This window comes from Physeter macrocephalus, chromosome 17 (assembly GCF_002837175.3).
Source record: "Physeter macrocephalus isolate SW-GA chromosome 17, ASM283717v5, whole genome shotgun sequence".
NCBI classification, from domain to species: Eukaryota; Metazoa; Chordata; class Mammalia; order Artiodactyla; family Physeteridae; genus Physeter; species Physeter macrocephalus.
This window is the reverse complement of record NC_041230.1, coordinates 11,870,037-11,893,466: the sequence shown is the minus strand read 5'-3', so window position 1 is coordinate 11,893,466 and position 23,430 is coordinate 11,870,037. Positions and strand designations below refer to the sequence as shown.

The 23,430-nt window shown below is 51.3% G+C and overlaps 1 protein-coding gene across 1 annotated transcript; it reads right to left on the bottom strand.

Moving 5' to 3' along the window:
- Nucleotides 1-721: 721 nt before the first annotated feature.
- Nucleotides 722-22,936, bottom strand: CPT1C (carnitine palmitoyltransferase 1C). Its single transcript, XM_055079206.1, has 19 exons — nt 22,857-22,936; nt 22,030-22,184; nt 15,501-15,640; nt 14,093-14,264; nt 13,860-13,961; nt 13,640-13,777; nt 8,647-8,724; nt 8,305-8,412; nt 8,116-8,200; nt 7,486-7,681; nt 7,189-7,371; nt 6,385-6,490; nt 4,582-4,698; nt 3,263-3,532; nt 2,990-3,124; nt 2,200-2,352; nt 1,637-1,750; nt 1,425-1,517; nt 722-1,193 (listed from the first exon to the last, which is right to left on the bottom strand). The coding sequence occupies exons 2-19, from the start codon at nt 22,168-22,170 to the stop codon at nt 1,014-1,016; spliced, it is 2,511 nt and encodes an 836-aa protein (XP_054935181.1). The 5' UTR covers nt 22,171-22,184; nt 22,857-22,936; the 3' UTR covers nt 722-1,013.
- Nucleotides 22,937-23,430: the final 494 nt, after the last annotated feature.

Below are 23,430 nucleotides of genomic sequence, written 5' to 3'. Positions count from 1 at the left end.
TGCACCATGTTCCAGAGGAACTCCTGGTGAGCCGATAGAGATGGAGGATCAGAACACAGGATATCACATGACATGCAGCCAGCGTGGCCCATCGTGAGTTTATTCTGTTGGACCCCCAAGTATTTCAGGGTGGGCGGATACAACAGTGATCCATCGGGAGGTGGATCCTAGATCAGGTATTAGCAGGACCAGAAGACACAAATAAGCTGCATAAGCAGGTGGGTCAGACCCCCGTGACATTCACCGCCCCCCCCCCCGCTTATGACTATATTGGACAGGCTGGCGTGGGGAGGTGTTCTTTATAATCAGCAAAGGAGGGAAAAAGCTGAGCAGTATTTTCACTCATTTAATTCTTTTTTTTTTAAAGCTCAATAACCTTGAATTTAACTTTTTGGGGGCCCCCCCCACGCCCAGCACAGCATGTGGGATCTTAGTTCCCCACCCAGGGAATGAACCCGTGCTCCCTGCAGTGGAAGTGCAGCGTCTTAACCACTGGACCGCCAGGAAGCCCCCTCATTTAACTCTTTGTCATGGAATTTTTAGGCATCTACAAAAGTAGGACAATCTCTAACGAACATTGTAAATCAACTATATGTCAATTTTTTTAAATGACAAAAAAAAGTAAGATAATATGATGAACCATCCCCATCCCAATGACCTTTCCCCTAGTTTCACTACTTATCAGCTCGTGGCCAGTCTGGTTTCATCTATGCCCCTGTGGTACGCAGAACAATGGTTCCCCCAAAGATGCCCACCTCCTAGTCCCTGGAACCTGTGTCATGGTGGGGCCTGGAGATGGACGGGAACTTTTCTCCTCTTCTGCCCTGACCCTCACCTCTCCCATCCCTGCCCAGCTTGAGAGCACGGCGGACACCACATCCCCAGCGCACACATCTTTATTAGACCAGATGAGGGATTCCCAAACCCAAACAGGCTGCTTCTGTCCTGCACCAGCCCAGCCATAGAGACCTTCCCCCGAGTTCCTGGGGAGACCAGCTCCCCTCTGGAAGGCGTCAAAAGTTAGTGGCTGTCGTGGGTGCCCTGGAGCCCCTGGTATGGCAGGGGAGAGAGTCACGGCTGTTGCCTGAGTCCTCCTCTCCTAACCCTCTGCGCTTAAGACGCTGCCCCTCCTGGAAAAGGGCGGCCACGTCCAACAATGCATCCTCGATGTGCTGCCCCAGCCGGTGGGAGTCCTGGAAGGAGAGATGTGTCACGTCCAGGAGAAGCTGGGAGAGGAGCTCCCAGGGGCTGAGAAACAAGAGGGCTGGGGTCCCTGCTCCTGGGTCTGAGGGATGAGGGGTTTGGGTATTAGGACGCCTGGATCATGGGATGGTTGGGAGCTGGGAGTCTGCACTCCTAGGCTGTAGGAGAGCAGGGAAGTGGGAGTCCTGAGGGAGGAAGGGGCGGGGGTGGGTTAGTCTCACCGTTCTTGTGCTTGATTTTTTGCTGGAGATGTGGAAGGTGATCACATCATCCCCCATGAAGATGTAGGAAACACCATAACCATGGTCATCAGCCTTGACAGGGACAGAGTGAGGGCAACAACATAGCCCCTGGTCCCCCTCCCCACCACCCCTAGGTAGGAGTGCGGACGCCCAGCCCCCTCCTCCCTCCCTCAGGGCCCAGTTCCACTCACAGGCCCGAATCCACCACCAGAGGAAACATAGTCGGGGTAACTGTGGACGTCGAACAGGTGGATTTGCTGAACAGGAATCTGGCTGGCGGCCAGCTGCCACTGCTCCGAGTGAACCTGAGGGACAGAAGTCGGTCACGTGTGCCATAAAGACAAACTGACCGGCAAGTCCGCGCCGCCTTGGCTGAACTGCCTATTTCCCTTAAATCTGTGCCGTTCTGCCCCTCCGCTTCCTGACGTCACCCCTCTGCTCGTCTCCCTTTTGACCACACCCCTCTTTCCTTCTCCCAGAACCCGCCCTCTCCCCCAACTACGCCCCTCTCCCTTTCAACCCCTGACCCCGCCCCTCTCCTCTCTGACCACGCCCCTCGCGTTTCTTCCCATAACCACGGCCCTCTTTCCTGGCCCCTTTTCCCTCTCCGCTCTCTCCCTTTCTTTCCCGGGTCTCCCTAACTCTCTCCTCTGCTGATACCTCCATTTTCCAACATCACCCTCCTTGCCCGGAAGTGCCTCCCTTCTGCAGTGGTTTGCCACTTCCCTCTTTAACCCTTTCCCTGCACCCCAACCTGGTCCAGGAAGGGAGACTGCAGGTGGAGGAATTGGGACACGATGTAGAGAGCAAAGAGGTGGCGGTCGACCCCCTGTCCACTCATCGCTGCCTTCAGCAGAGCTTGGTGCTTGTCCACCGCCAAGCGGAGCAGGGCGAGGCGCTGTGGGTCCTGGGGTCCCCGGGGAGGTCACAGGTCATGGAAAGACAGGAAGTGGGCTTACTGCTGAGGCCTGTCACAACCCCGGCCTCAACCCAGCTTGCAACATCCCTGCAAGGCAGAGATATCAACTCTATTTTGCAGAAGGGAAACAGGCACAGAGAGGGGAAGTCACTTGCCCAGGGTCACACAGCAAGGCAGAATCAGGTGGATTCCCAGGGCTGTCTGACTCTAGGGCCCAAACTCCTTCCATTGAACCACAATACTTCGTAAGTTGGGGGGAGGGGGAACAGAGGTGCCTGGGGGGTTCTGAGCAGAGAGATTATATAGGGAACATGAAGAATGGTACAAATGAAAGGCACAAGGTCACATAGAGGTTAAATAAAGAGATCTACATTGTGGAACCAGGGCTGCCTCTTGGGTGCTCCCCCAGTGCCGTCTGTGTGACCTCCATTAAAGCATGTATCACACTGTGCTAAACTACCTCTGTCTCCCCCCATCAGTGAGCTCCTTGAGGTCAGAGACCAGGCTTGGTTCCTCCCCTGTCCCATCACGGAGCTTGGACCTGAGAAGGTGCTCCTTAAAAGTTTGTAAATGTATGAATGAGTACGTGGAAATGACTGAGGCCTCAAACGAGGCCCACACCCACTGTCTTCTCTTTGTCCTCCATGGCTCTCACAAAGTTGCAGGCCTCCCTCGTGCAAGAACGCACCGTCTCTGTCCGCCCTTCCAGGAACAAGCGAGTCATGGTCGACTCATAAGTCAGGCAGAATTGACCCCTGTCCTGGGGACAAGGAGGAGAGGAGCCTGTCAGCTAGGCTCAGGAAGTCTTCACGGACTTGACCCACCTCTGTCTGGACCTCCAGCTCCTCCTACCCACAGACATGTGATTGGGAGAGAGAAATCAAGATGGCGCACCCACCATGGCAATAACCAAGAAGTCATTAAAGGGGTCAATACGGCGGGTCTTGGGGGCCCAGGTGAACCGAGGTCCTGAGAGGGGGTGGGGGTCGGGAACCCAACTGACCCGAAAGTAGGCCAGCTGCAAGGCCATCTGGATGAAGCTGTCTGAAGAGAGGTGGCAGCGTTTGATGAAGCTCTTGCCGAAGTGGGAGAAGGGGAAGACGTGGCAGTCGATGTTTCCAGACAAGGTCTTGGCTCCCCTCAGGGCTAGAGAGATGGATAGATGGATCTGCCAGAGAAGGAGGGGGGAGGAATGGCCAGGGGTTACAGATAGGGGTAGCTTAGAGCTGGGAATGGGGCTGGAAGTGACGGGAATGGAGTGAGGTTGGGGTGGAATATGGAAAAGGGGACAAAGAAGGGAATGGAGCTGAAGGGCTAGGTTAAAGATGGAGCTGGGGCTGGCAGTGAAGCTTGGCATAGGATTGGGGTTGGGGATATGGATAGGATGGGGAATGGGGTTGAAAATGAGGACTGAATAGGGTTGAGGATGGGGTTAGGGTTGGGTATGGGATGGGGTTAGGGTTGCAGATGGAATTGAATTTAAGAATAGTGATGGGGGACTTCCCTGGTGGCGCAGTGGTTAAGAATCCGCCTGCCAATGCAGGGGACAAGGGTTCGAGCCCTGGTCCAGGAAGATCCCACATGCCGTGGAGCAACTAAGCCCATGCACCACAACTACTGAGCCTGCACTCTAGAGCCCGCGCGCCACAACTACTGAGGCCACGAGCCACAACTACTGAAGCCCGCGTGCCTAGAGCCCGTTTTCCACAACAAGAGAAGCCACCGCAATGAGAAGCGCGCACACTGCAACGAAGAGTAGCCCCCGCTCGCCACACTAGAGAAAGCCCACGCACAGCAACGAAGACCCAACGCGGCCAAAAATAAAATAATAAATAAATAAATTTATTTTAAAAAAAAAGAATAGCGATGGAGTTGGGGATGGAGATGAGTTTGGGGTGGAGATGAAGTTGGGTTTGAGTGGGGATAGAACTAAGTTGCCGCTGGGGATGGAGATGGGATTAGGGTTGAGCGGGGGGTTGGATGGTGGGAAGAGGGTTAGTGTGGGGTGGGTTTGCATTTGGGGTTGTGGTTGGGATGGGGTTAGACTGAAGATAGTGTTGGGGTTTGAGGTTGGGGCTTTTGGGGGGATGGGGTGTGGGTTTGGTGTTGGGTTAGGGGTGGGGTTGATTTGTCAGTTGAGATTGCAGTGGGGATGAGGTTAGAGTCAAAGCCAGGAATTTAGGGACCTGGAAGAGAGGCCTAGAAACCAGGCCTAACCTTGTCTGGCAGGTCCCAGTGCAGCCGCTGGGGCTGGGGCAGTGAGGGGTCAAGGTGACCCTTGCAGTGACCATCTGCCGAGTAGCCCAGCTGAAAGCATTCTGTGGCCAGAGTGAACTGTGTACAAACAGAAGCTGTCAGAGGCCCTTCCTCCCTCTGGACCAAGGGACATCTAACCAGGGACCTCTTTTCTTAAGTCCCTTCTTAAGGGGGTCAGGGACAATCCTGGAGAAACAGAAACCTCTGATGGTCACAGGTGGGTTCTTAGGGTCATATTCATTGAGAGCAAGGCTAATACTAATACTCGGTGCTTACTGCCCTTGTACTTCTGACAGGTGGATAAAGAGCCACCAGTGGCTGCCCCAGCCCTCCCAAGACAACCCCCGCCATGATCCTAGGACAGGAGAGAGAAAGCTGGGCATAGCATGGGCTTCTAGGTGTCAGCATTCCTTCTGATTGAGTGGTACCCATGCCCTGCTGGTGGTTAAATGTTTTAAATCAGTCCTGGGGCTTCCCTGGTGGCACAGTGGTTGAGAGTCCGCCTGCCGATGCAGGGGACACGGGTTCGTGCCCCGGTCCTGGAAGATCCCGCATGCCGCGGAGCGGCTGGGCCCGTGAGCCATGGCCGCTGGGCCTGCGTGTCTGGAGCCTGTGCTCTGCAACGGGAGAGGCCACAGCGGTGAGAGGCCCGCGTACCGCAAAAAAAAAAAAAAAAATCAGTCCTGATGGAGCACCTACTATGGGCCAGCCTCCCACTTAATTTCTCCCTAGAAAGAAGGGATTAAGATCCCCATTTTGACATTAGAACTAAATGAGGAGAAGAACCTCTCACTTTATGCCTTAGAGTTTCCATTTCTCTTTATCTTACTCTATGTGACATCTCTTTGTTCAAAGTCGATATGCAGAGATGACAGATGACAGGCAGTGTCTTGAGGGTCTGAGGTTAAATTGAATTGAAAGTGTCATTTACCAATATAATCAAAGGCAAATTCCCATTTTATAAACAATAAACAGGCACAGAAGACTCAGTGCTTACCTGGGGCTGCTCTCAAGATCTGGAAGCAACCTCCCTTCCCCTCATACATGCCTGATCCGCACCCTGGATCCCAGCTAACCCCTCATGCAACACCGCGGAAGACTGGGAAACTGGTGGGGTACAGACACCACCCCTTATGATTTAGGTACTAAGTGAAATAGAGAAAAGAGAGATGCTAAAGTTCTCAGGACTTGAGGGGAGCTTAAAGATAAAAGAAAATACAACCCTTTCACCTGATGAAGCAGAAACTGAGGCTCAGAGGAGGGGAGTAACTTGCTGAAGGTCACACAGCAAACCAGAGCTGGGAGATAGGTCTGACTCAGTGAGAGTATGATATGGTTGGTCACACTCTGGTCTCAGAGCATTCTGGATTCTTATTCTCACTCTGCAACTTCTGGCTCTGTGACTCTGGGCAAATCACTTCCCTTCTCTGAGCCCCAAATGCCCATTCGTCAAAGAAAGGCCATAGGGAATTCCCTGGTGGTCCAGTGGTTAGGACTCGGTGCTTTCACTGCTGGGGCCTGGGTTCGATCCCTGATTGGGGAGCTCAGATCCCACAAGCCGCGTGGCATGGCCCCCCAAAAAAAGAGAGAGAGAAAGAATGGTCATAATCCCAGACACCCTTTTTTGCTGCGGGGCGACCCTGGTCTGGTCTCTGCCTCTCTCTGAGCCTCCGTTTTTCCTCTGACCTTAAGGTGCCGGAGAGGACGGTCTTTGGAAATGGGGGGGTTGGCAGCCCCCAGGGTGGGGCCGGCCAGCTGCCATACCTCCCACATGTGTCCTGAGATGGGGCAGTCAGCCCACGAGTGCTCCACGCTGAGGCCCAACTTCCCGTTGGAGAAGACGATCAAGGAGAAGGACTTGTCAAACCAGCTGCGGGGGGAGAGTTCAGAGTATTCACCAAAGAGGCCAGGAGGGGCGTCGGGCTGCTCTCTGTGAAAACTCAGGGGGTTTCCGCGGGGAGATCTAGGAATCAGGGCTGGGGTTCTGGTATGGGGGGCTCTAAGAAGGCGGAGGTACTGATGGTCTCTGAGATGTGTCTCAGGTTTGGAGAGTTCAGGGCTTTTGAAAGGATGTGGTAAAAAGGTTCAGGGTTTACGGGCACTGAGAGCTTAGGCGGACTCTCCCAGGAGCCTCAGAAATCAGAGGGGTGCCTGGTGGGTATCCAGGAAGTTGTCTGAGGATCTCTACGTAGGCGGGGTCCCAGGTGCGAGGTCCTGGGTTTGGGGTCCTGCATTAAGGTCTGAGGATTCCATGGTTTGCAGTTCTGAGTCTGAGGCCCCCAGGCTTGGGGTCTAGCTGCAGGTCTCTGGGTCTAGGGGTCCCAGGTTTGGCATTTGTTAATCCTCAGATCTGGGGTCACTGGGTCTGAGATTCTGAGTCTGGAGTCCCAGGTCTAGAGTTTCTCAAGGTCTGAGGGTCCAGGTCAGGGGTTTGGTGGTCCTTAGATCTGCGGTTCTGGATCTGGGGTCCCAGGTCTAGCGGTTGTCTGCTTCAGAGGTCCCCAGGTCTCAATGCATTGGGTCTGGGGTCCCAAGTGGGGTGGGGTCCTAATCCCCAGGCTGACTCACCGGTCGTGGCCCCTGCCGGCCAGCAGGGCGTGGGCGTAGGCGTCTAAGGAAGCTGCGGGGTCCTCCCTGGTGAGCCCCGCGGGCTCAGAGTCAAGTGATACAAAGAAGGCAGCCCCTTCGACGGCCTCCAGGGCCTCCTGGGCCTGGGTCTTCAGCGACCTCCGCACCTGGGCCCACATGTCCCTGTCGGGGGAGTGCCTGAGTTCCGGCTGACTCTCTACCCTGCCCAGCCTCCACCCGGCCTGCAACCTCAAGAGGCTGGCTGGGCCTCCGGGCCCCCAGATCTGTGACCCTCACCTCGGAGCAGCAGTCAAGGCCGCCAGATGCTCCTCGTGGGGGCAGGCAGGAGAGGGGTCGTCCAGGATTCGCTGGAACTGCTGCTCCAGGGCCCGCGGGGAAAGCAGGCCGCTTTGGGAGTGGGTCCCCACGCGGAAGAATCGGCCCCGGTGGAAGACGGCCACGTGCCTGCTGTCACGGAGGTGGCGGATGTGGTCTAGGGGTGATACATTATAAGAATAACGTGATCTCTGATGACCTAGACGGGTGGGATAGGGAGCGGGGGTCCAAGAGTAAGGGGATATATGTATACATAGAGCTGATTCACTTTATTGTACAGCAGAAACTAACACAACATTGTAAAGCAGTTATACTCCAAAAATAAAAGAATAACGACCTTTATTAGGCACTTACCAAGTGGCTTGCACTGTCCGACACACTCCTTTAATCGTCACCACTCTAGGTACCCTTATTATCCCATTTTAGAGAAGAGGAAACTGAAGCTCAGAGAGGGTAATAATTTGCCCAGGGTCACACAGCTTGGGAGTTACAGAGCTGGTATTTGAACCCAGGCAGGCTGGCTCCAGAGAGCGTGCTCTTAGCCACTACACTGTTCTGCCTCTATCAGTGAGGAGGGGAGAGGGGGCTCACCTTTGTGGACCCCGGGAATTCGCGTGGTGTTGAATATCTTCTCGTACTGGGCCGAGCACAAGGGCCGCATTCCCATCAGCAAAGTCTGCAGGAGGTCATGGGCCCATGAACTGCTTCCCAGGACCCACGTGGCCTCATGGTCTCAGGACCACAGCCTCTGTCCCCAGCCTGCGGGGGCAGCCCTCTTACCGGCAGGATCTCCTGGCGGTTCAGGCGGTGGCGGTACAGGAGGAGGGCGTGGACCGCGTTCCCCGCACGGGCGGCCTGCACGGGAGTGGGCGTGACATACAGGAAGTCCTGCGGGCCGGTCCAGGGGATAGCAAAACGCCTGGGGTCAGGTTTGCCTCCGATGGGGGCACAGACCCCAAACACAGGTCTTGATCCCAACAGAGGCAGGATGGTGAAATCCAGATTGTGACTGAGGTCACTGACCCTAAACCCCACAATCTACACAGACACCCCAACCCTAGACCCCAGGAACTATGAACCCCATCCCCGGCCCGGCTCCTAACCTCCTTCTCCCCTTCTCACCATCATATAATAGTTGCTATTCACCATCAGTGAGTTCCGGGAGCGCAGGTACACAAATTCTTCCCACCAGTCACTGACCTAGGAGTGGGGCAGAGAGACACACAGCTGCGGTGGCTGGGGTCAAGGTACGGGGGGTGAGTGGGGGAGGGGAGCCCCCCAAGACTTTGCTACGTCAAACAGGGAGGGTGGAGCTCCATGAAGGAGGCATCAAGATCAACAACTAGCAACAACCTACAAGTCCATCGATGGGGGATCAGTTAGCTAAACCATGTAACCCTCGTGTTATGGAATACTTCACAGCTGTTAAAAATAAGTTACATCTGGGCTTCCCTGGCGGCACAGTGGTTAAGAATCCGCCTGCCAGTGCAGGGGGCACGGGTTCGAGCCCTGGTCCGGGAAGATCCCACATGCCGCAGGGCGGCTGGGCCCGTGAGCCATGGCCGCTGAGCCTGCGCGTCCGGAGCCTGTGCTCCGCAGCGAGAGAGGCCACAACAGTGAGAGGCCCGCGTACCGCAAAAAAAAAAAAAAAAAAAAAAAAAAAAAAAAAAAAGTAAGAAGACAGCAAACCGGAAGAGCCCAGTCCCACTGCTTCCTCCAGGCTTCCATTCTACAGTCCCTTTGGTGCCCCCTATTGGCAGAGTCGAACACAGCCAGTCGGCAAAGAAGTGCGGTTTGCAGAGTCCGAGTCCCAGATTCACAAGGGAGTGAATTTGAAACCAAGAGATAATAGCTTAATAACTGTGCCCACATGACTGTAGTGTGTGCCAAGGACCAGCGGCTATGAGTAATCCAATTCCGTACCCTTAAGGCCCAACTATATCTTTTAAAGCATGCTTGAATACCTGAGAGTAATTATTTTCCTGGATAGCTAGTCTGAATGTTGTCCTGATGTTAATTCTATCCAAGTTCCATTGTGGTTTTAATGAAAATTCAATCAAAATCCCCATGAGATTATTTTTTAAGGAATTTTATCCAAAAAAAAAAAGAATTTTATCCAATTATTCTAAAGGTCTTCTGAAGAAATAAGATGAGAGAAGCAAAGTTATTTTTTCTACAGAAGAGTAATAAGATGGGTCTAAAGACAATATATTAAAATATAAAGCAACACGAATCATGTGGTTCTGAAGGAAGATTAAAAAGATGATAAAACGGACTTCCCTGGTGGCGCAGTGGTTAAGGCTCCGCCTGCCAAGGCGGGGAACACGGGTTCAGGCCCTGGTCAGGAAGATCCCACATGCTGCAGAGCAACTAAGCCCGTGCGCCGCAACTACTGAGCCTGCGCTCTAGAGCCCGTGAGCCACAACTGCTGAAGCCCGTGCACCTAAAGCCTGTGCTCCACAGCAAGAGAAGCCACCGCAATGAGAAGCCTCCACTCGCCGCAACTAGAGAAAGCCCACGCGCAGCAATGAAGACCCAGTGCGGGGCTTCCCTGGTGGCACAGTGGTTGAGAGTCCGCCTGCCGATGCAGGGGACACGGGTTCGTGCCCCGGTCCGGGAAGATCCCACATGCCGCGGAGCGGCTGGGCCCGTGAGCCGTGGCCGCTGGGCCTGCGCGTCCGGAGCCTGTGCTCCGCAACGGGAGAGGCCACAACAGTGAGGTGAGAGGCCCGCGTACCGCCAAAAAAAAAAAAAAGGAATGAAGTTCTAAGTCTTTGGGGCTACAACATAGATGAACTCTGAAAACATTATGCTAAGTGAAATGACTCAGACACAAAAGGACAAATAGTGTAAGATTCCTTTTCTATGAAAAATCTAAAATAAGCCAATTCAGAGAGACAAAGTAGAACAGAGGTTTACCTGGGGCTTTGGGGAATTGAGAATAGGGATATTTTGCTTAGTGGACAGAGTTTCTATTTGGGATGATGAAAAAGTTCTAGAGAGAGATAGTAGTGATGATTATACAACACTGTGACTGTACTTAGTACCACTGAATTGTACACTGAAAAATGGTTACAGTGACAAATCTTATATTATGTATATTTTAATCACAATTAAAATTATATATGATATTTATGTTTTATATATAATATTAAATATTAATGTGTTATATGATATATAACATATTACTAAATACTTTAAAATGATATGTTATAAATAAAAATTGTATACTTAAATATATATATATATATATATATATATATATATATCTCTCCCTGGGTATAAATATATGTATATATACACTCAGAAAAGACTCTGACCAAAGTGTTTCTCACAGGCGATGGTGGGAGAAACAAGAATTAAAGGGAGGTAGTCAGAGAGGACTTGAATGTTTTCTAGATGTTTTTCTTTCTTTTATGTCATAGAATCGCGTAGAATCTATGAAGACATACAAGTTTGCTTGCGTCTTAAAGTTGATGGCATCCTACACTTCCTTACACTTAGACTAGGCAGGATGTAGTTGTCATTCCCCGGGAATGTGCAACATCTTCTGGAAAAATCCATAAGTTTCCAGCAAACGGTAGAAAATTTCTCTATATTGACCTAGCCAGGGGTTATCTGGCTATATGCATACCTAAAACTTCATTAAGCTGTACAAGTAAGATTTGTGTATTTTACAATACTATATATATAATATTGTGGAATTCCCTGGCTGTCCAGTGGTTAGGACTCTGCACTCCCACTGCAGGGGACATGGGTTCAATCCCTGGTCGGGAACTAAGATCCTGCATGCCCCTGTGGCCTGGCAAAAAAAAAAAAAAAAAAAAAAAAAAATTATAACATTAGATGCATATCATGTACCATTTTTTTTCAAAGAAAAGCCTCACCAGCATCAAAGCTTGCTAAAGTCTATGACTCAGAAGAAAATGCTAGAGATAATTGTGGAGCAAGATTTTAACTTCCAGGAACCCAGCTGTTGGGATGGGAGGTCGGGGAGGGGTGGGGGGGGTAGAGGCATTGGGGAGGTGGTGATGAATCAGAAAATCTCCAAAGCAACGCAAAAATTAATCTGGTTTTAATAAAGGCCAATTTAGTGCTCTGCACCAATGGCTTTAGGTACATTATAGGATCTTTCAGGAAATGCTACATTGTCAAGGTTCTTGACAACACAGAGGATGAAGCTGTGCGGAAAGTAGGAAGATACGGATAAATCTGAGTCAAAAAGCAATTGAGAAGAGATGGATTCTGAGCGTGAAAGTCTTAGGGATGCTTAGGCCAATTTATTACAATTTACATTTCCGTTTTTCTGAGCTTGCTTGGGAGTGATAGTTGATACAAATCTATGTCTAAGTAAGTCTGAGCTGTTTCAACGCATACAGTTGATTCTCATTACTCGCGGTCGCTATGTCCTGTAAAGTGGCAGTGAACGCTGATTAGCGAACACTGAGCCATTGTTCCAAGGGGAAATCAGGGTCAGGTTCCTTCCAGCCCTGTTCCATCTCAGCTGGGAACTTGCGCATCGGGCAAGCCAAAAGTTTTGCCATTCTGCGCATGTCCGTGAATGACTATGAAAGTGCCATGAATACTGATTTGGGGTTACAAATACATTTTAGCAAGTCGGCAAATCTGCAAATACAGAATGCATGAATAATGAGGATCGACCTATATGATAAGTGATAAGAAAGCACTGTGTTAGACTTTAGTTCTTTTCCCTTAGTTGTCCATAAGATAATGGCGTATAACTGGCAGTGCCTTAGAGGTACAATGAAATATATCAATGAAATATATATAATATGGTGTGTATATACATTATTTATATATAATAAACAACACATATTTATATAATTTATATATTATATAATTGCTATATTACTTATATGTGTATATATTTATTTTTTTAAGAACAGAATCTGGTCCAAGAGCATGAAGGGAAAAAAAAAAAAACCTTAAAACTAAGGCTTGTTGGGCTTCCCTGGTGGCACAGTTGTTAAGAATCCGCCTGCCAATGGAGGGGACACTGGTTCGAGCCCTGGTCCGGGAAGATCCCACATGCCGCCGAGCAACTGGGCCCGTGGGCCACAACAACTGAGCCTGCGTTCTAGAGCCTGCGAGCCACAACTACTGAGACTGCATGACACAGCTACTGAAGCCTGCGTGCCTAGAGCCCGTGCTCCGCAAGAGGAGAAGCCACCGCGCGCCTCAACGACGAGTAGCCCCTGCTGGCCGCAACTAGAGAAAGCCCGCGCACAGCAACAAAGAACCAAAGCAGCCAAAAATAAATAAATTTATGAAAAAAAAAAACCACTAAGGCTTGCATAAAAAAGAATGAAATATTGCCATTTGCACAACATGGATGGACTTAGAGATTATCATACTAAGTGAAGTAAGTCAAAGAAAGACAAATATTATATGGTATCACTTATATGTGAAATCTAAAAAAGTGATACATCTGTCTCTTCTTCCTACCTCCACCTCATCACATGCTGCCTGACAGATATTTGTGGCTTCCTACGGAATGGGAGGCCTGGAAGCCGCTTACAGGGTGACTCGCTTACTGGTTCTATGCCTCGGTTTCCCAAGGATCTCAACGCAGAGTGCGTTCTAGGGCTCTAGCTCCTGAAATCATAGTAGAAGCCCGTTTGGCGCCTTTGCCCAGACAAGGGAGAGTAAGCAAGAACTGCGGGCGGGGCTTGGAGACTCGGCAGGCCAGAGGAGGGGCTGAAATGTTGGAAGGGGCCCAGAATTCTGGTTTAAATATTGGACGGTTGGGGGCGGAGCTCTGGATGTGGGCGGACCCTGGAGGCGGAGCTTAGATTATTGAAAAGCCGGGCTCAGAATGCGGGAGTATGGGGGGACGGGGCTCAAAATGTTGGCACAGGATGGACGGGTTCCAGAATATGGGAGAGGAGGGAGGAGCACAGAATATTGGATCCATCCGGGGCTGGGTTTAAACTATTGGAGCGTGGGGGCGGGGCTCAGAATGGTCTCACGTCTGGAGTGAAGCTCCAATCTCCGCTGGGCCTGGGGGTTGTGGGCGGGGCGTGGGGCGGAGCGAAAACCCGGCAGGGTTAGGAGGGCCGGCTCAGAACTTTTGCCTACAGGATGCGGTACTCACATAATTGGACGCCCACCAGGACTTGAGCTGAAGGTACCACTGCAGCAGTGACGCCTGCAGCCTCAGGAATTCCCGTGCTAGGGCCGCGGTCCAGTCGAAGTCCTCGTCGGAGAGGACGGGTCGGACAGACTCCAGATACTGAGGGGCAAGGAGGGGAAGACGGCAGGTCACACCCCACTTCTCAGCAGCCTCCCGCCCCATCCCCTGGTACCTGGCCCACCTTGCGCACGGTGTCCTGCACGGAGGGCACAGGCTGACGCGGCAGGGAGCGTTGGTAACTGAAGAGCATTGGGTGGCGGCCGGAGAAGATGCGAACCAGGGCCTGGCGGAAAATTAGTGGTTCATTAAACTCCTCACTGCAGCCTGGCAGCCAGGTGTTGGGGGTAGCGGGGTGGCAACCCACAGAGAGAATGGGGCAGAGAGAGTTTGAGCAGGGCTCTGCCCCTCCCATACCAGCCAGGTCTTGGTGCGTGAGGACATGGTTCCGTGGGGTTGGAGGAGCCAGCCGTGGTAGGACAGAAGTAGCCTCAGGGCCACATGAAGCGTGAAGATCAGAGCTCCCCACAGACACGAAGCAAACAGCGCGGCCGCCAGGACCCCCCGAAGCCTGTGATGCTGTCCACCCCTGGGGTGGGGGGGTAGAGAAAAAGAGTATAGGCCTGGGTCTCCTGGCCTCAGAACACCCCTCCCCTCCAGCCCCACCCAGCCCCTGCCGTTCCTAACACTATCTGACTCTGATCTTTTAGCTGTCGGAGGAATATCCTGTAGCATTAGAGTTGGTCAGAAAAAGTCCAGTTTCCTCATTTGTGAAGTGCTAGGTGTGATTTTTTTCTCGATACACCCACCATCTCCTCCTAGGACTGCGGAGACACCAACTTTCTAAAATCACTTGCCGTGGAAATTGGCAGGTGCTTAATAAATAAGGGCTGGTATTTCTATTGAAATATACCAGATCAAATTACACTGTAAGGCAGTGGTTCTCAATGTGTGGCCCTTGGACCAGCAGCATCGGGACCACCTGGGAGCTTGTTAGAAATGCAAATTTCTGGGCCCCATGATCTCCATCTCTTGGCGTTCAGGCTAGCAATCAGTGTTGTAACAAGCCTTCCAGGTGACTTCAATAGCAACTCAAGTTCAGGAAATGCTGGTCTAAAGATACAGTAAATCAACATGTTTGCAAAGTTGCAATCAGGCTGTGAGCAAATCCCACCTGGAGGACTCGGGGCGAGTCACTTCCCCTCTGTGGGTAAACCTAGCCTTCCTAGAAATTTCTACGTCTGATCCTGGATCTGCCCTTTGAGGCCGTCTGCACAAAGTTTGAACCTCCTTCCCCAGGAGGACTAATCCAAGAGTTAGAACCTGCCACTTCACCCACATCTGGTTTCCAAACCTTCCCCAACAACTATAATAATTCAACCACTCCCATTTAATAACCTCCTAGTACTGTACTGAATATTCCACATGCATGATTTTGTTTAATTCCTCCAACCACCCTAAGAAGCAATTATTATGATCCCCACATTACAGGTGAAGACCCTGACACCAAGAATGGTGAGGTCTCTTGCCCAAGACTACACAACTGTAGATTAGCAGAGTTCCTACTTCCATTAGGATATATAATCATACCTGGATATTGTCTAGTTTGCCACCATCCCCTTTAGCAAGAAGCAGCCAGGATGGAAAAGTACAGAGACAAGAGAGGAAATCACCTCCTTTTACTTGAGTCTGTACCTTTATTTATCTGACCCCAAGTAAGTCTCAAGGGTTACTTTTCTTTACCCGGCATACATGCTGATAGAGAAACTTACTGGGTGGAGGGAAAGGGATTAGGAGGTTACTGGGCTGAAGTGGGAGACCTCACCAGTCTGGCAGCAACTCTTTGATTTTCTCCATCAGTCCTAAGGAAGGATCCAGCTGGAGGAACCAGGCAAGCTGGATTGCACTGAAGAGGAACAGCCAGCTGAGGGGGCTAGCGGGGAACACACCTGTGAGAAAATCGTTCTGCGGAGAGGAAAGGGCACCTATTCAATCAATTATCCCATCTGCTCGGCACCATTCTTAGATATTGATTCAGCACTGAGCTGGGTGCACCAGACGCCGTGGGGAACAGACACATCTGGGTCTTGCCCCCAGGGAGGTCAGACCAGAATGAAGTGAGTACTAATGGCGATAGGATAGGGCAGGTTGCTCAGCCTGAAGGAGTCAGGGAGGGCTCCCTGGAGGAGAGGTTACTCCCAGGCAGGACCCCGAAGGTGAAACTGTCAAAAAAGCAAACTGGTAGGTATCCCATATACAGCAGGGTCCAGAGCTCAGGAGCTGGCCATGGGATGACTGAGGAATGAATGAAAGTGTTGGGTAACTAATCAGACTCCCAGGGAAGCATGCTAGAGTTGACTAACATTTCTTTTTAAATTTTTATTTATTTATTTATTTATTTTTGGCTGCGTTGGGTCTTTGTTGCCGTGCGCGGTCTTTCTCTAGTTGGCGGCGAGCGGGGGCCACTCTTCGTTGTGGTGCGCGGGCTTCTCATTGTGGTGGCTTCTCTTGCTGAGGAGCACGGGCTCTAGGCGCGCGGGCTTCAGCAGTTGTGGCACGTGGGCTCAGTAGTTGTGGCTCGCGGGCTCTAGAGCACAGACTCAGTAGTTGTGGCTCATGGGCTTAGTTGCTCCACGGCATGTGGGATCTTCCCGGGCCAGGGCTCCAACCCCTGTCCCCTGCATTGGCAGGCGGATCCTTAACCACTGCGCCACCAGGGGAGCCCCAAGAGTTGACTAACATATAATGAGCGCTTACTACACGCCAGGTGCCATTTGCAAGGCTTAACTCTTTAATTAACTCCCAACAACCCCATGAAGTAGGTACTAAGATGTTCTCTTTTTACAAAAGAAAACACGTAGGTTCAAAGTCACACAGAGAGCATGGTTAAGCCCGGATAAGAGCTACTGTTGGTTTTGGCATCACCACCAGGGCTCAAGAAACCACTCCCTCTCCTCTTCCCACATTTTAATGACCAAGAAGGCCTCAGAGATCATGGTTTAGACCTTGGGCTCTGGAGTCCCCACCCTCTGGGTTCAGATCTCTGCTCTGTCACTACCTAGTAGAGTGACCGCAAGCAAGTGACTTTACCTCTCTGTCTCAGTTTCCTCATCTGTAGAGTGAGAACAATCCCAGTACTTGGCTCATAGGGCTGCCACAAGGACTGGATGAGGAAATATTCCACAAATGCTTACTGCAGTCCAACAGCAGTGACAAGACAGCAAGATTCCTGCTCTCATGGGGGATAGAGACAATACCTACATAGGTAAAGGCTTTAGTGAAGTGGGCCGGATGACGAGAGGTGCTATGGAGAAAAATAAAGCAGAGGGCTCGGGGTGGGGGGTGGGCAGAATAGTAAATTGCATAGCTCATAGCCAGGCACACTGTCAGTGCTCAGTAATTATTATGACGATCCTCTCTGTTGCTAATCTACTTCTCACTGGAGATGTAGTTACTTGAAAGTCTCCCTTTGGCTTGGCAGGGAAAGGTTACTGGCAAATGTGGTTATTTTTCTTGTTTAATTTTTCTTTTTAAAAGAAATTTTCAGTTCTTCTATCTAGGGCTCTGTATTGCAATAGAACAGGGGCATCCTAATAACAGGAAATGTCTCCATAGCACTTCCCAAGTACAAGGAGCATCATTAAATTATTTTGTTCCCCTGTCGCTCAGTAAGATAGAAATTATTATTATCTTCGTCATATGGGTGAGGAAACTGAGGAGATAGGAAGTTTGAAGAGCTCGTCGAAGGCCACATGGCCAGGAAGTGGTGGAGGTAGGATTTGAACCCAGGTCCCCTGGCTCCAGGGTCCGCTGTCAATCCCTTAAACCATCCGGGATGCCTTGTGACCCTAATGCACCAGGATGAACCACAAGGTACCAAACTCTGAAGTCTGCCGTATCTCAGAATTTCATATTCATTTGGAAATGATTTCGGATGACACTTAAACCTCCTGCCAGTGAACCACCCACTAAGTGCCGGATGCCGTGCCATATGCTTGGCCCGGCCCAAGTGACCCACTGCACATAATTCACAACAGCTCTTTTGGCATAGATATTGAGATCACATTCTAGAAAAGCACCCCAGGGTAGTGGGGCCTCAGCATGGACTCCAGAGCCAGACTGCTAATTCTAGCTCTGCCTCTACTTCTGCATCTTAGCAGCTGTGTGACCTGGGAAAAGTGAAAGCACCTCTCTGGGCTTCTGTTTCCCCATCTGTACAACGGGACTAATGATAGGCTTACCTTAGAAGGCCCTAATGGGACTTCCCTGGCAGTCCAGAGGTTAAGACTCCACGCTTCCCCTGCAGGGAGCGCGGGTTCGATCCCTGGTTGGGGAACTAAGACCCCACAAGCCGCGCGGCACGGCCAAAAACAAAAAGCCCTAATGAGGACCAGATGAGCAACAGAGTCAAAGGGCTTGGTTGGTACAGAGCCTGAGACACATTATTACCTAGTTTGATTTTAGAAATGAGAAAGCAGAAGCTCAGAGAAGTTACTAACGTGCCAGAGGCCACACAGCACCTACGTGGCATGTAAGACAAGAATCGCGATGCTGGAGTGGTCACTTCTGTGAGCCAGGCCTTCTGCTAAGACAACTAATGCTTACAACAATCCCTTGAGGCAGGGGCTGTCAAGGTTCACATTTTTTAAGTGAAGAAAGTAAGGTTTAGGGCTTCCCTGGTGGCGCAGTGGTTAAGAATCCGCCTGCCAATGCAGGGGGCACGGGTTTGAGCCCTGGTCCGGGAAGATCCCACATGCCGCAGAGCAACTAAGCCCGTGCGCCACAACTACTGGAGCCCGCGTGCCACAACTACTGAAGCCCGCATGCCTAGAGCCTGTGCTCCGCAACAAGAGAAGCCACCACAATAAGCCCATGCGCTGCAATGAAGAGTAGGCCCTGCTCACCGCAACTAGAGAAAGCCCACACGCAGCAACAAAGACCCAACGCAACCAAAAATAAATAAATAAAATAAATAAATTTTTTAAAAAAGAAAAGAAAGTAAGGTTTGGCAATGAGTCTATGGAATTACAGCTCTGGCATTGCTGAGGGCACAGCCCCCATCTTGGGGCCAAGTTCCAGGAGCTACGGCTTCAGGGTGGTTCCTGGGGTCCAAGACTGGAGAGGAAGGATGTGAGAGCGCCACGTGACCGTCAGGGAGAGAGGCAGCTATGTGATAGAAAGGCAAGAGTTGTCATTATTACAATTATCAATTAATACTAATATGAGGATCTGGTGGGGGCCATTGGCAACAGGTGACATGAGTCAGAAAAGAGCTTCAGAGGTGACTCAAATACAGGGGTGACAGTCAAAATATTCGACACAGCAACACCAGTCCAGATCCGTCTATAAGCATAGAAATCAGAACAGTGGTTGCCTTGCAGTGAGGGTGAGGTAGGGAACGCTGGCTGGAAAGGAGCTCGAAGGAACATCCTAGAATGATGGCAGTGCTGTCTTGATGGGAAGTTGGTTACACAGATATTGTACAGGTTACAAAGATATTACAAAATTCAAGGACTGTACACTTAAAAAAAATCTGTGCATTTTCTGTATATAATTAGATCTTAGTTTAAATGTCTACTTATGTGTATATATATAAATGTGTGTATTTAACCACAGGTTAACATTTTAGCTGCCGGGTTGGCCTGAGGTGCAGGGCGTTCCAGGGGCAGGGTCTCTCTGGGGGTTTGGGTTAGTGGCTATTTACTCACTGGAGCAGATACATCTCTATTTTAATAACCATTTTAACAACGAATATGGCCGTGGAAGTGTGATCCACCCTGCTCAAATGTCTCAGCTTCCAGAGATCCTCCTGGGCTGCCTCCTGGTTTTATTATAACACCTCCATGCTGCCTCTTCCCTGCCTGCTTTATCTTCCTCCATAGCACGACGCTACCTAAAATACTCTGTGGTTTGCTTATTTATCTTCTTTATTGCCTTCTCCTCCAGCTCGATCAAGAGCTCCATGAGGGCAGATCTGTCCGTCTTGCTCCCTGCCGTGTCCCCAGTGCTCCAAACAGTGCCAGGCCCTTAACAAATGCTCCACAGATATTTGGTAAATGATGAAGAATATTATCATCTAAAGCTAACACTTACTCAGCACTTGCCATGGGCCAAGCACTTGGCTCGGTGCTTACATGTAAGAATTCGTTTAATCCTCGAAACTGTCCTGTGAGGGAGGTGCCACCATCACTCCTGTTTCACATGGGGGGAACCTGAGTCTCAGAGCAACGCGCTTGACGCAACCAAAAATAAATAAATAAAATAAATAAATTTTTTAAAAAAGAAAAGAAAGTAAGGTTTGGCAATGAGTCTATGGAATTACAGCTCTGGCATTGCTGAGGGCACAGCCCCCATCTTGGGGCCAAGTTCCAGGAGCTACGGCTTCAGGGTGGTTCCTGGGGTCCAAGACTGGAGAGGAAGGATGTGAGAGCGCCACGTGACCGTCAGGGAGAGAGGCAGCTATGTGATAGAAAGGCAAGAGTTGTCATTATTACAATTATCAATTAATACTAATATGAGGATCTGGTGGGGGCCATTGGCAACAGGTGACATGAGTCAGAAAAGAGCTTCAGAGGTGACTCAAATACAGGGGTGACAGTCAAAATATTCGACACAGCAACACCAGTCCAGATCCGTCTATAAGCATAGAAATCAGAACAGTGGTTGCCTTGCAGTGAGGGTGAGGTAGGGAACGCTGGCTGGAAAGGAGCTCGAAGGAACATCCTAGAATGATGGCAGTGCTGTCTTGATGGGAAGTTGGTTACACAGATATTGTACAGGTTACAAAGATATTACAAAATTCAAGGACTGTACACTTAAAAAAAATCTGTGCATTTTCTGTATATAATTAGATCTTAGTTTAAATGTCTACTTATGTGTATATATATAAATGTGTGTATTTAACCACAGGTTAACATTTTAGCTGCCGGGTTGGCCTGAGGTGCAGGGCGTTCCAGGGGCAGGGTCTCTCTGGGGGTTTGGGTTAGTGGCTATTTACTCACTGGAGCAGATACATCTCTATTTTAATAACCATTTTAACAACGAATATGGCCGTGGAAGTGTGATCCACCCTGCTCAAATGTCTCAGCTTCCAGAGATCCTCCTGGGCTGCCTCCTGGTTTTATTATAACACCTCCATGCTGCCTCTTCCCTGCCTGCTTTATCTTCCTCCATAGCACGACGCTACCTAAAATACTCTGTGGTTTGCTTATTTATCTTCTTTATTGCCTTCTCCTCCAGCTCGATCAAGAGCTCCATGAGGGCAGATCTGTCCGTCTTGCTCCCTGCCGTGTCCCCAGTGCTCCAAACAGTGCCAGGCCCTTAACAAATGCTCCACAGATATTTGGTAAATGATGAAGAATATTATCATCTAAAGCTAACACTTACTCAGCACTTGCCATGGGCCAAGCACTTGGCTCGGTGCTTACATGTAAGAATTCGTTTAATCCTCGAAACTGTCCTGTGAGGGAGGTGCCACCATCACTCCTGTTTCACATGGGGGGAACCTGAGTCTCAGAGCAACGCGCTTGCCCAAGGCCACACAGCTAGTCAGTGGTAGAGCCAGGATTCAAACTCAGTCCTGGCAGACCCCACAGGTGTTCAAGACCTGTGTTCACAGAAAGAGGGTGTGACCAGCAGGGAGGCTCCATACGTAGATGGTGCCAGAGTTCTAGAACCGGGGAGTCTGGGGCTGACGTGGGCTCTGGGTAGATGTGGGCATTCTAGGGCATTCTAGGGCAAGGGCAAGGAGCAGGAGTTTGTCTTTTGCAGAGCTGGGGCAGCAGGGTTTGTGGCGATGGGTAACTAGAGGATACAGACAGTGGAGGTTCACCTCTCAGAACCGTAGAGAGGGTGCGCCACATACTGGAGAGGGTACTGGAGGTTCACAGCAGGGGCGAGGAGGGGCCTCTCAGACCCAGTGGGTAAGGACTATGGGTAAGGGGGGGCCTTCGGGATTGGGGTGTGGGCTACCCAAGATGTTGATCAGGCCATGGGGTTCGGAACGGGAAGCACCTCGTTTAGAGCTAGAGATGAAAGGGAACGGTAAGGGGACTGAGTTCTAGAAATTGGGGTGGAAGTTGTGCTTGTGGGTGTGGGGAGAGTGGGAAGGGCTTCCAGGAAATGGGTACAAGAGGTGAATGGCAGTTCCCAGTAGGTGAGGTTGAGGATCCCGGAAGTGAGCCATAGAGAACCCGGAAATGGCTTTAAGGGATCCTGAAGTAGACACCAAAATTCCCAGAAGGGGTGACAGGATCCCAGAAGTGGGACCACCAGGATGCCAGAAGGGAGCCTCAGGCATCCCGGAAGCAGGTAACTGGATTCCCGGAAGGAAACCAAGCCGCAGCCCTCCTCACCCAGAAACGGGACAGATGCCTCTTCCAAGAGCGCAGTCCGGAGAGGTAGATCTCCTGCAACATCGGGGCACTGAGCTCCACTTCTCCCGCGCCCGAAGTCAGCGAGGGTCGGAAGCCCACGGCCTGGTGCGCTTCAGCCATGTCACGCTACAGCCCTGGGAGGAGGACAGAGGGTCATTCTCCAGACTCCCAGCCCCTTCTCCGCAGACCCAGGAATACAGGACGCCAGCTCACCCTTCCCTAACCACCCGAGGGGTCTTGAGGGTCCTGGCCGAAGACTCCGGTATTGGGGGGACTTCAATTGGGGACCTCTGTGAACGCACAGAAAGGCAGGAGGGCTAATTTGCGTTAACCCCTTTTGTGGCTATTCTGAGAACATGGTGCGGGGACAGTACCCCCCCCCAAGGGCCTTTCAAGATTCGGGGGTCGGGGCGGGAAACCGGTCCAGGGTGAGTTGCGGGATCTCGGGAAAAACATTAGTTCCAAACCCATTTGAAGTGAACACCTGCCGGACGTTGGCATTGTCCACTCCATTTCCGCTTCCCACTCCAAGGCTGGGGCTGGGGGGTGGGAGTGAGGGGGGAGTTGGGTGGGGGTTCTCTATAAATTCATACGCTCTGGGGTAGCTCAGCGTCCCCTCCCCCCGCCCCCGGGCTGAAGGGGATGGGGGCGAAGCACCCTACTGCGCATGCCTCGCGGGCAGGGATGCTGAGGCTGAGAGCAGAGGCGAGCGTCGAGGACAAGTGATGGAGAGGCCCGCACTCCCAACCCAAGACACAATCCTCCAGCCCCCGCAGGAGCTCGGGCCCCTCCAGTCCGGCACTTACCACGCTGAGTCAGGGGTCCGCCGATCGGATCCTGGAGACCAAGCCCGAGTACACCCCCCCGACCCCCGATTTAGAGCGCCGGACTCAAGCCTCCCACTTGCATATGCCCAATCCCAGGGACTATGAGTCCAAGACTTGGTCGATGGGCCTCCGGAGCACCTGTCCGCCTCCGACTATCCAACATCCAGGAACCCGGATTTCTGTCTAACGGGTGCCTCGCCGGGTATTCAAGTCCCAGGTTTTATCCCCGCCCCCTTCCAATCTTCTATCCCCGCCCCTTTCCGATCCCCGCGCTCAGTTCCCGCCCCCTCCGAATCCCAGCGTCCAATCCCCTCCCTCCGTTCGATCCCCAGCCCACAGACTCCTACCCGCCAGATTCTCCACCATTGGACCTCCCCCGTTCTACGCAGCACTTCTCCTCCGAACCCCAGTTTCTTCGGCTCCCCAGTCCACTCTTTGTCTCTTTTCTTTCTCTATTTTTTTTTTTTTTTTTTTTTTTTGCGGCACGCGGGCCTCTCACTGTCGTGGCCTCTCCCGTTGCGGAGCACAGGCTCCGGACGCGCAGGCCCAGCGG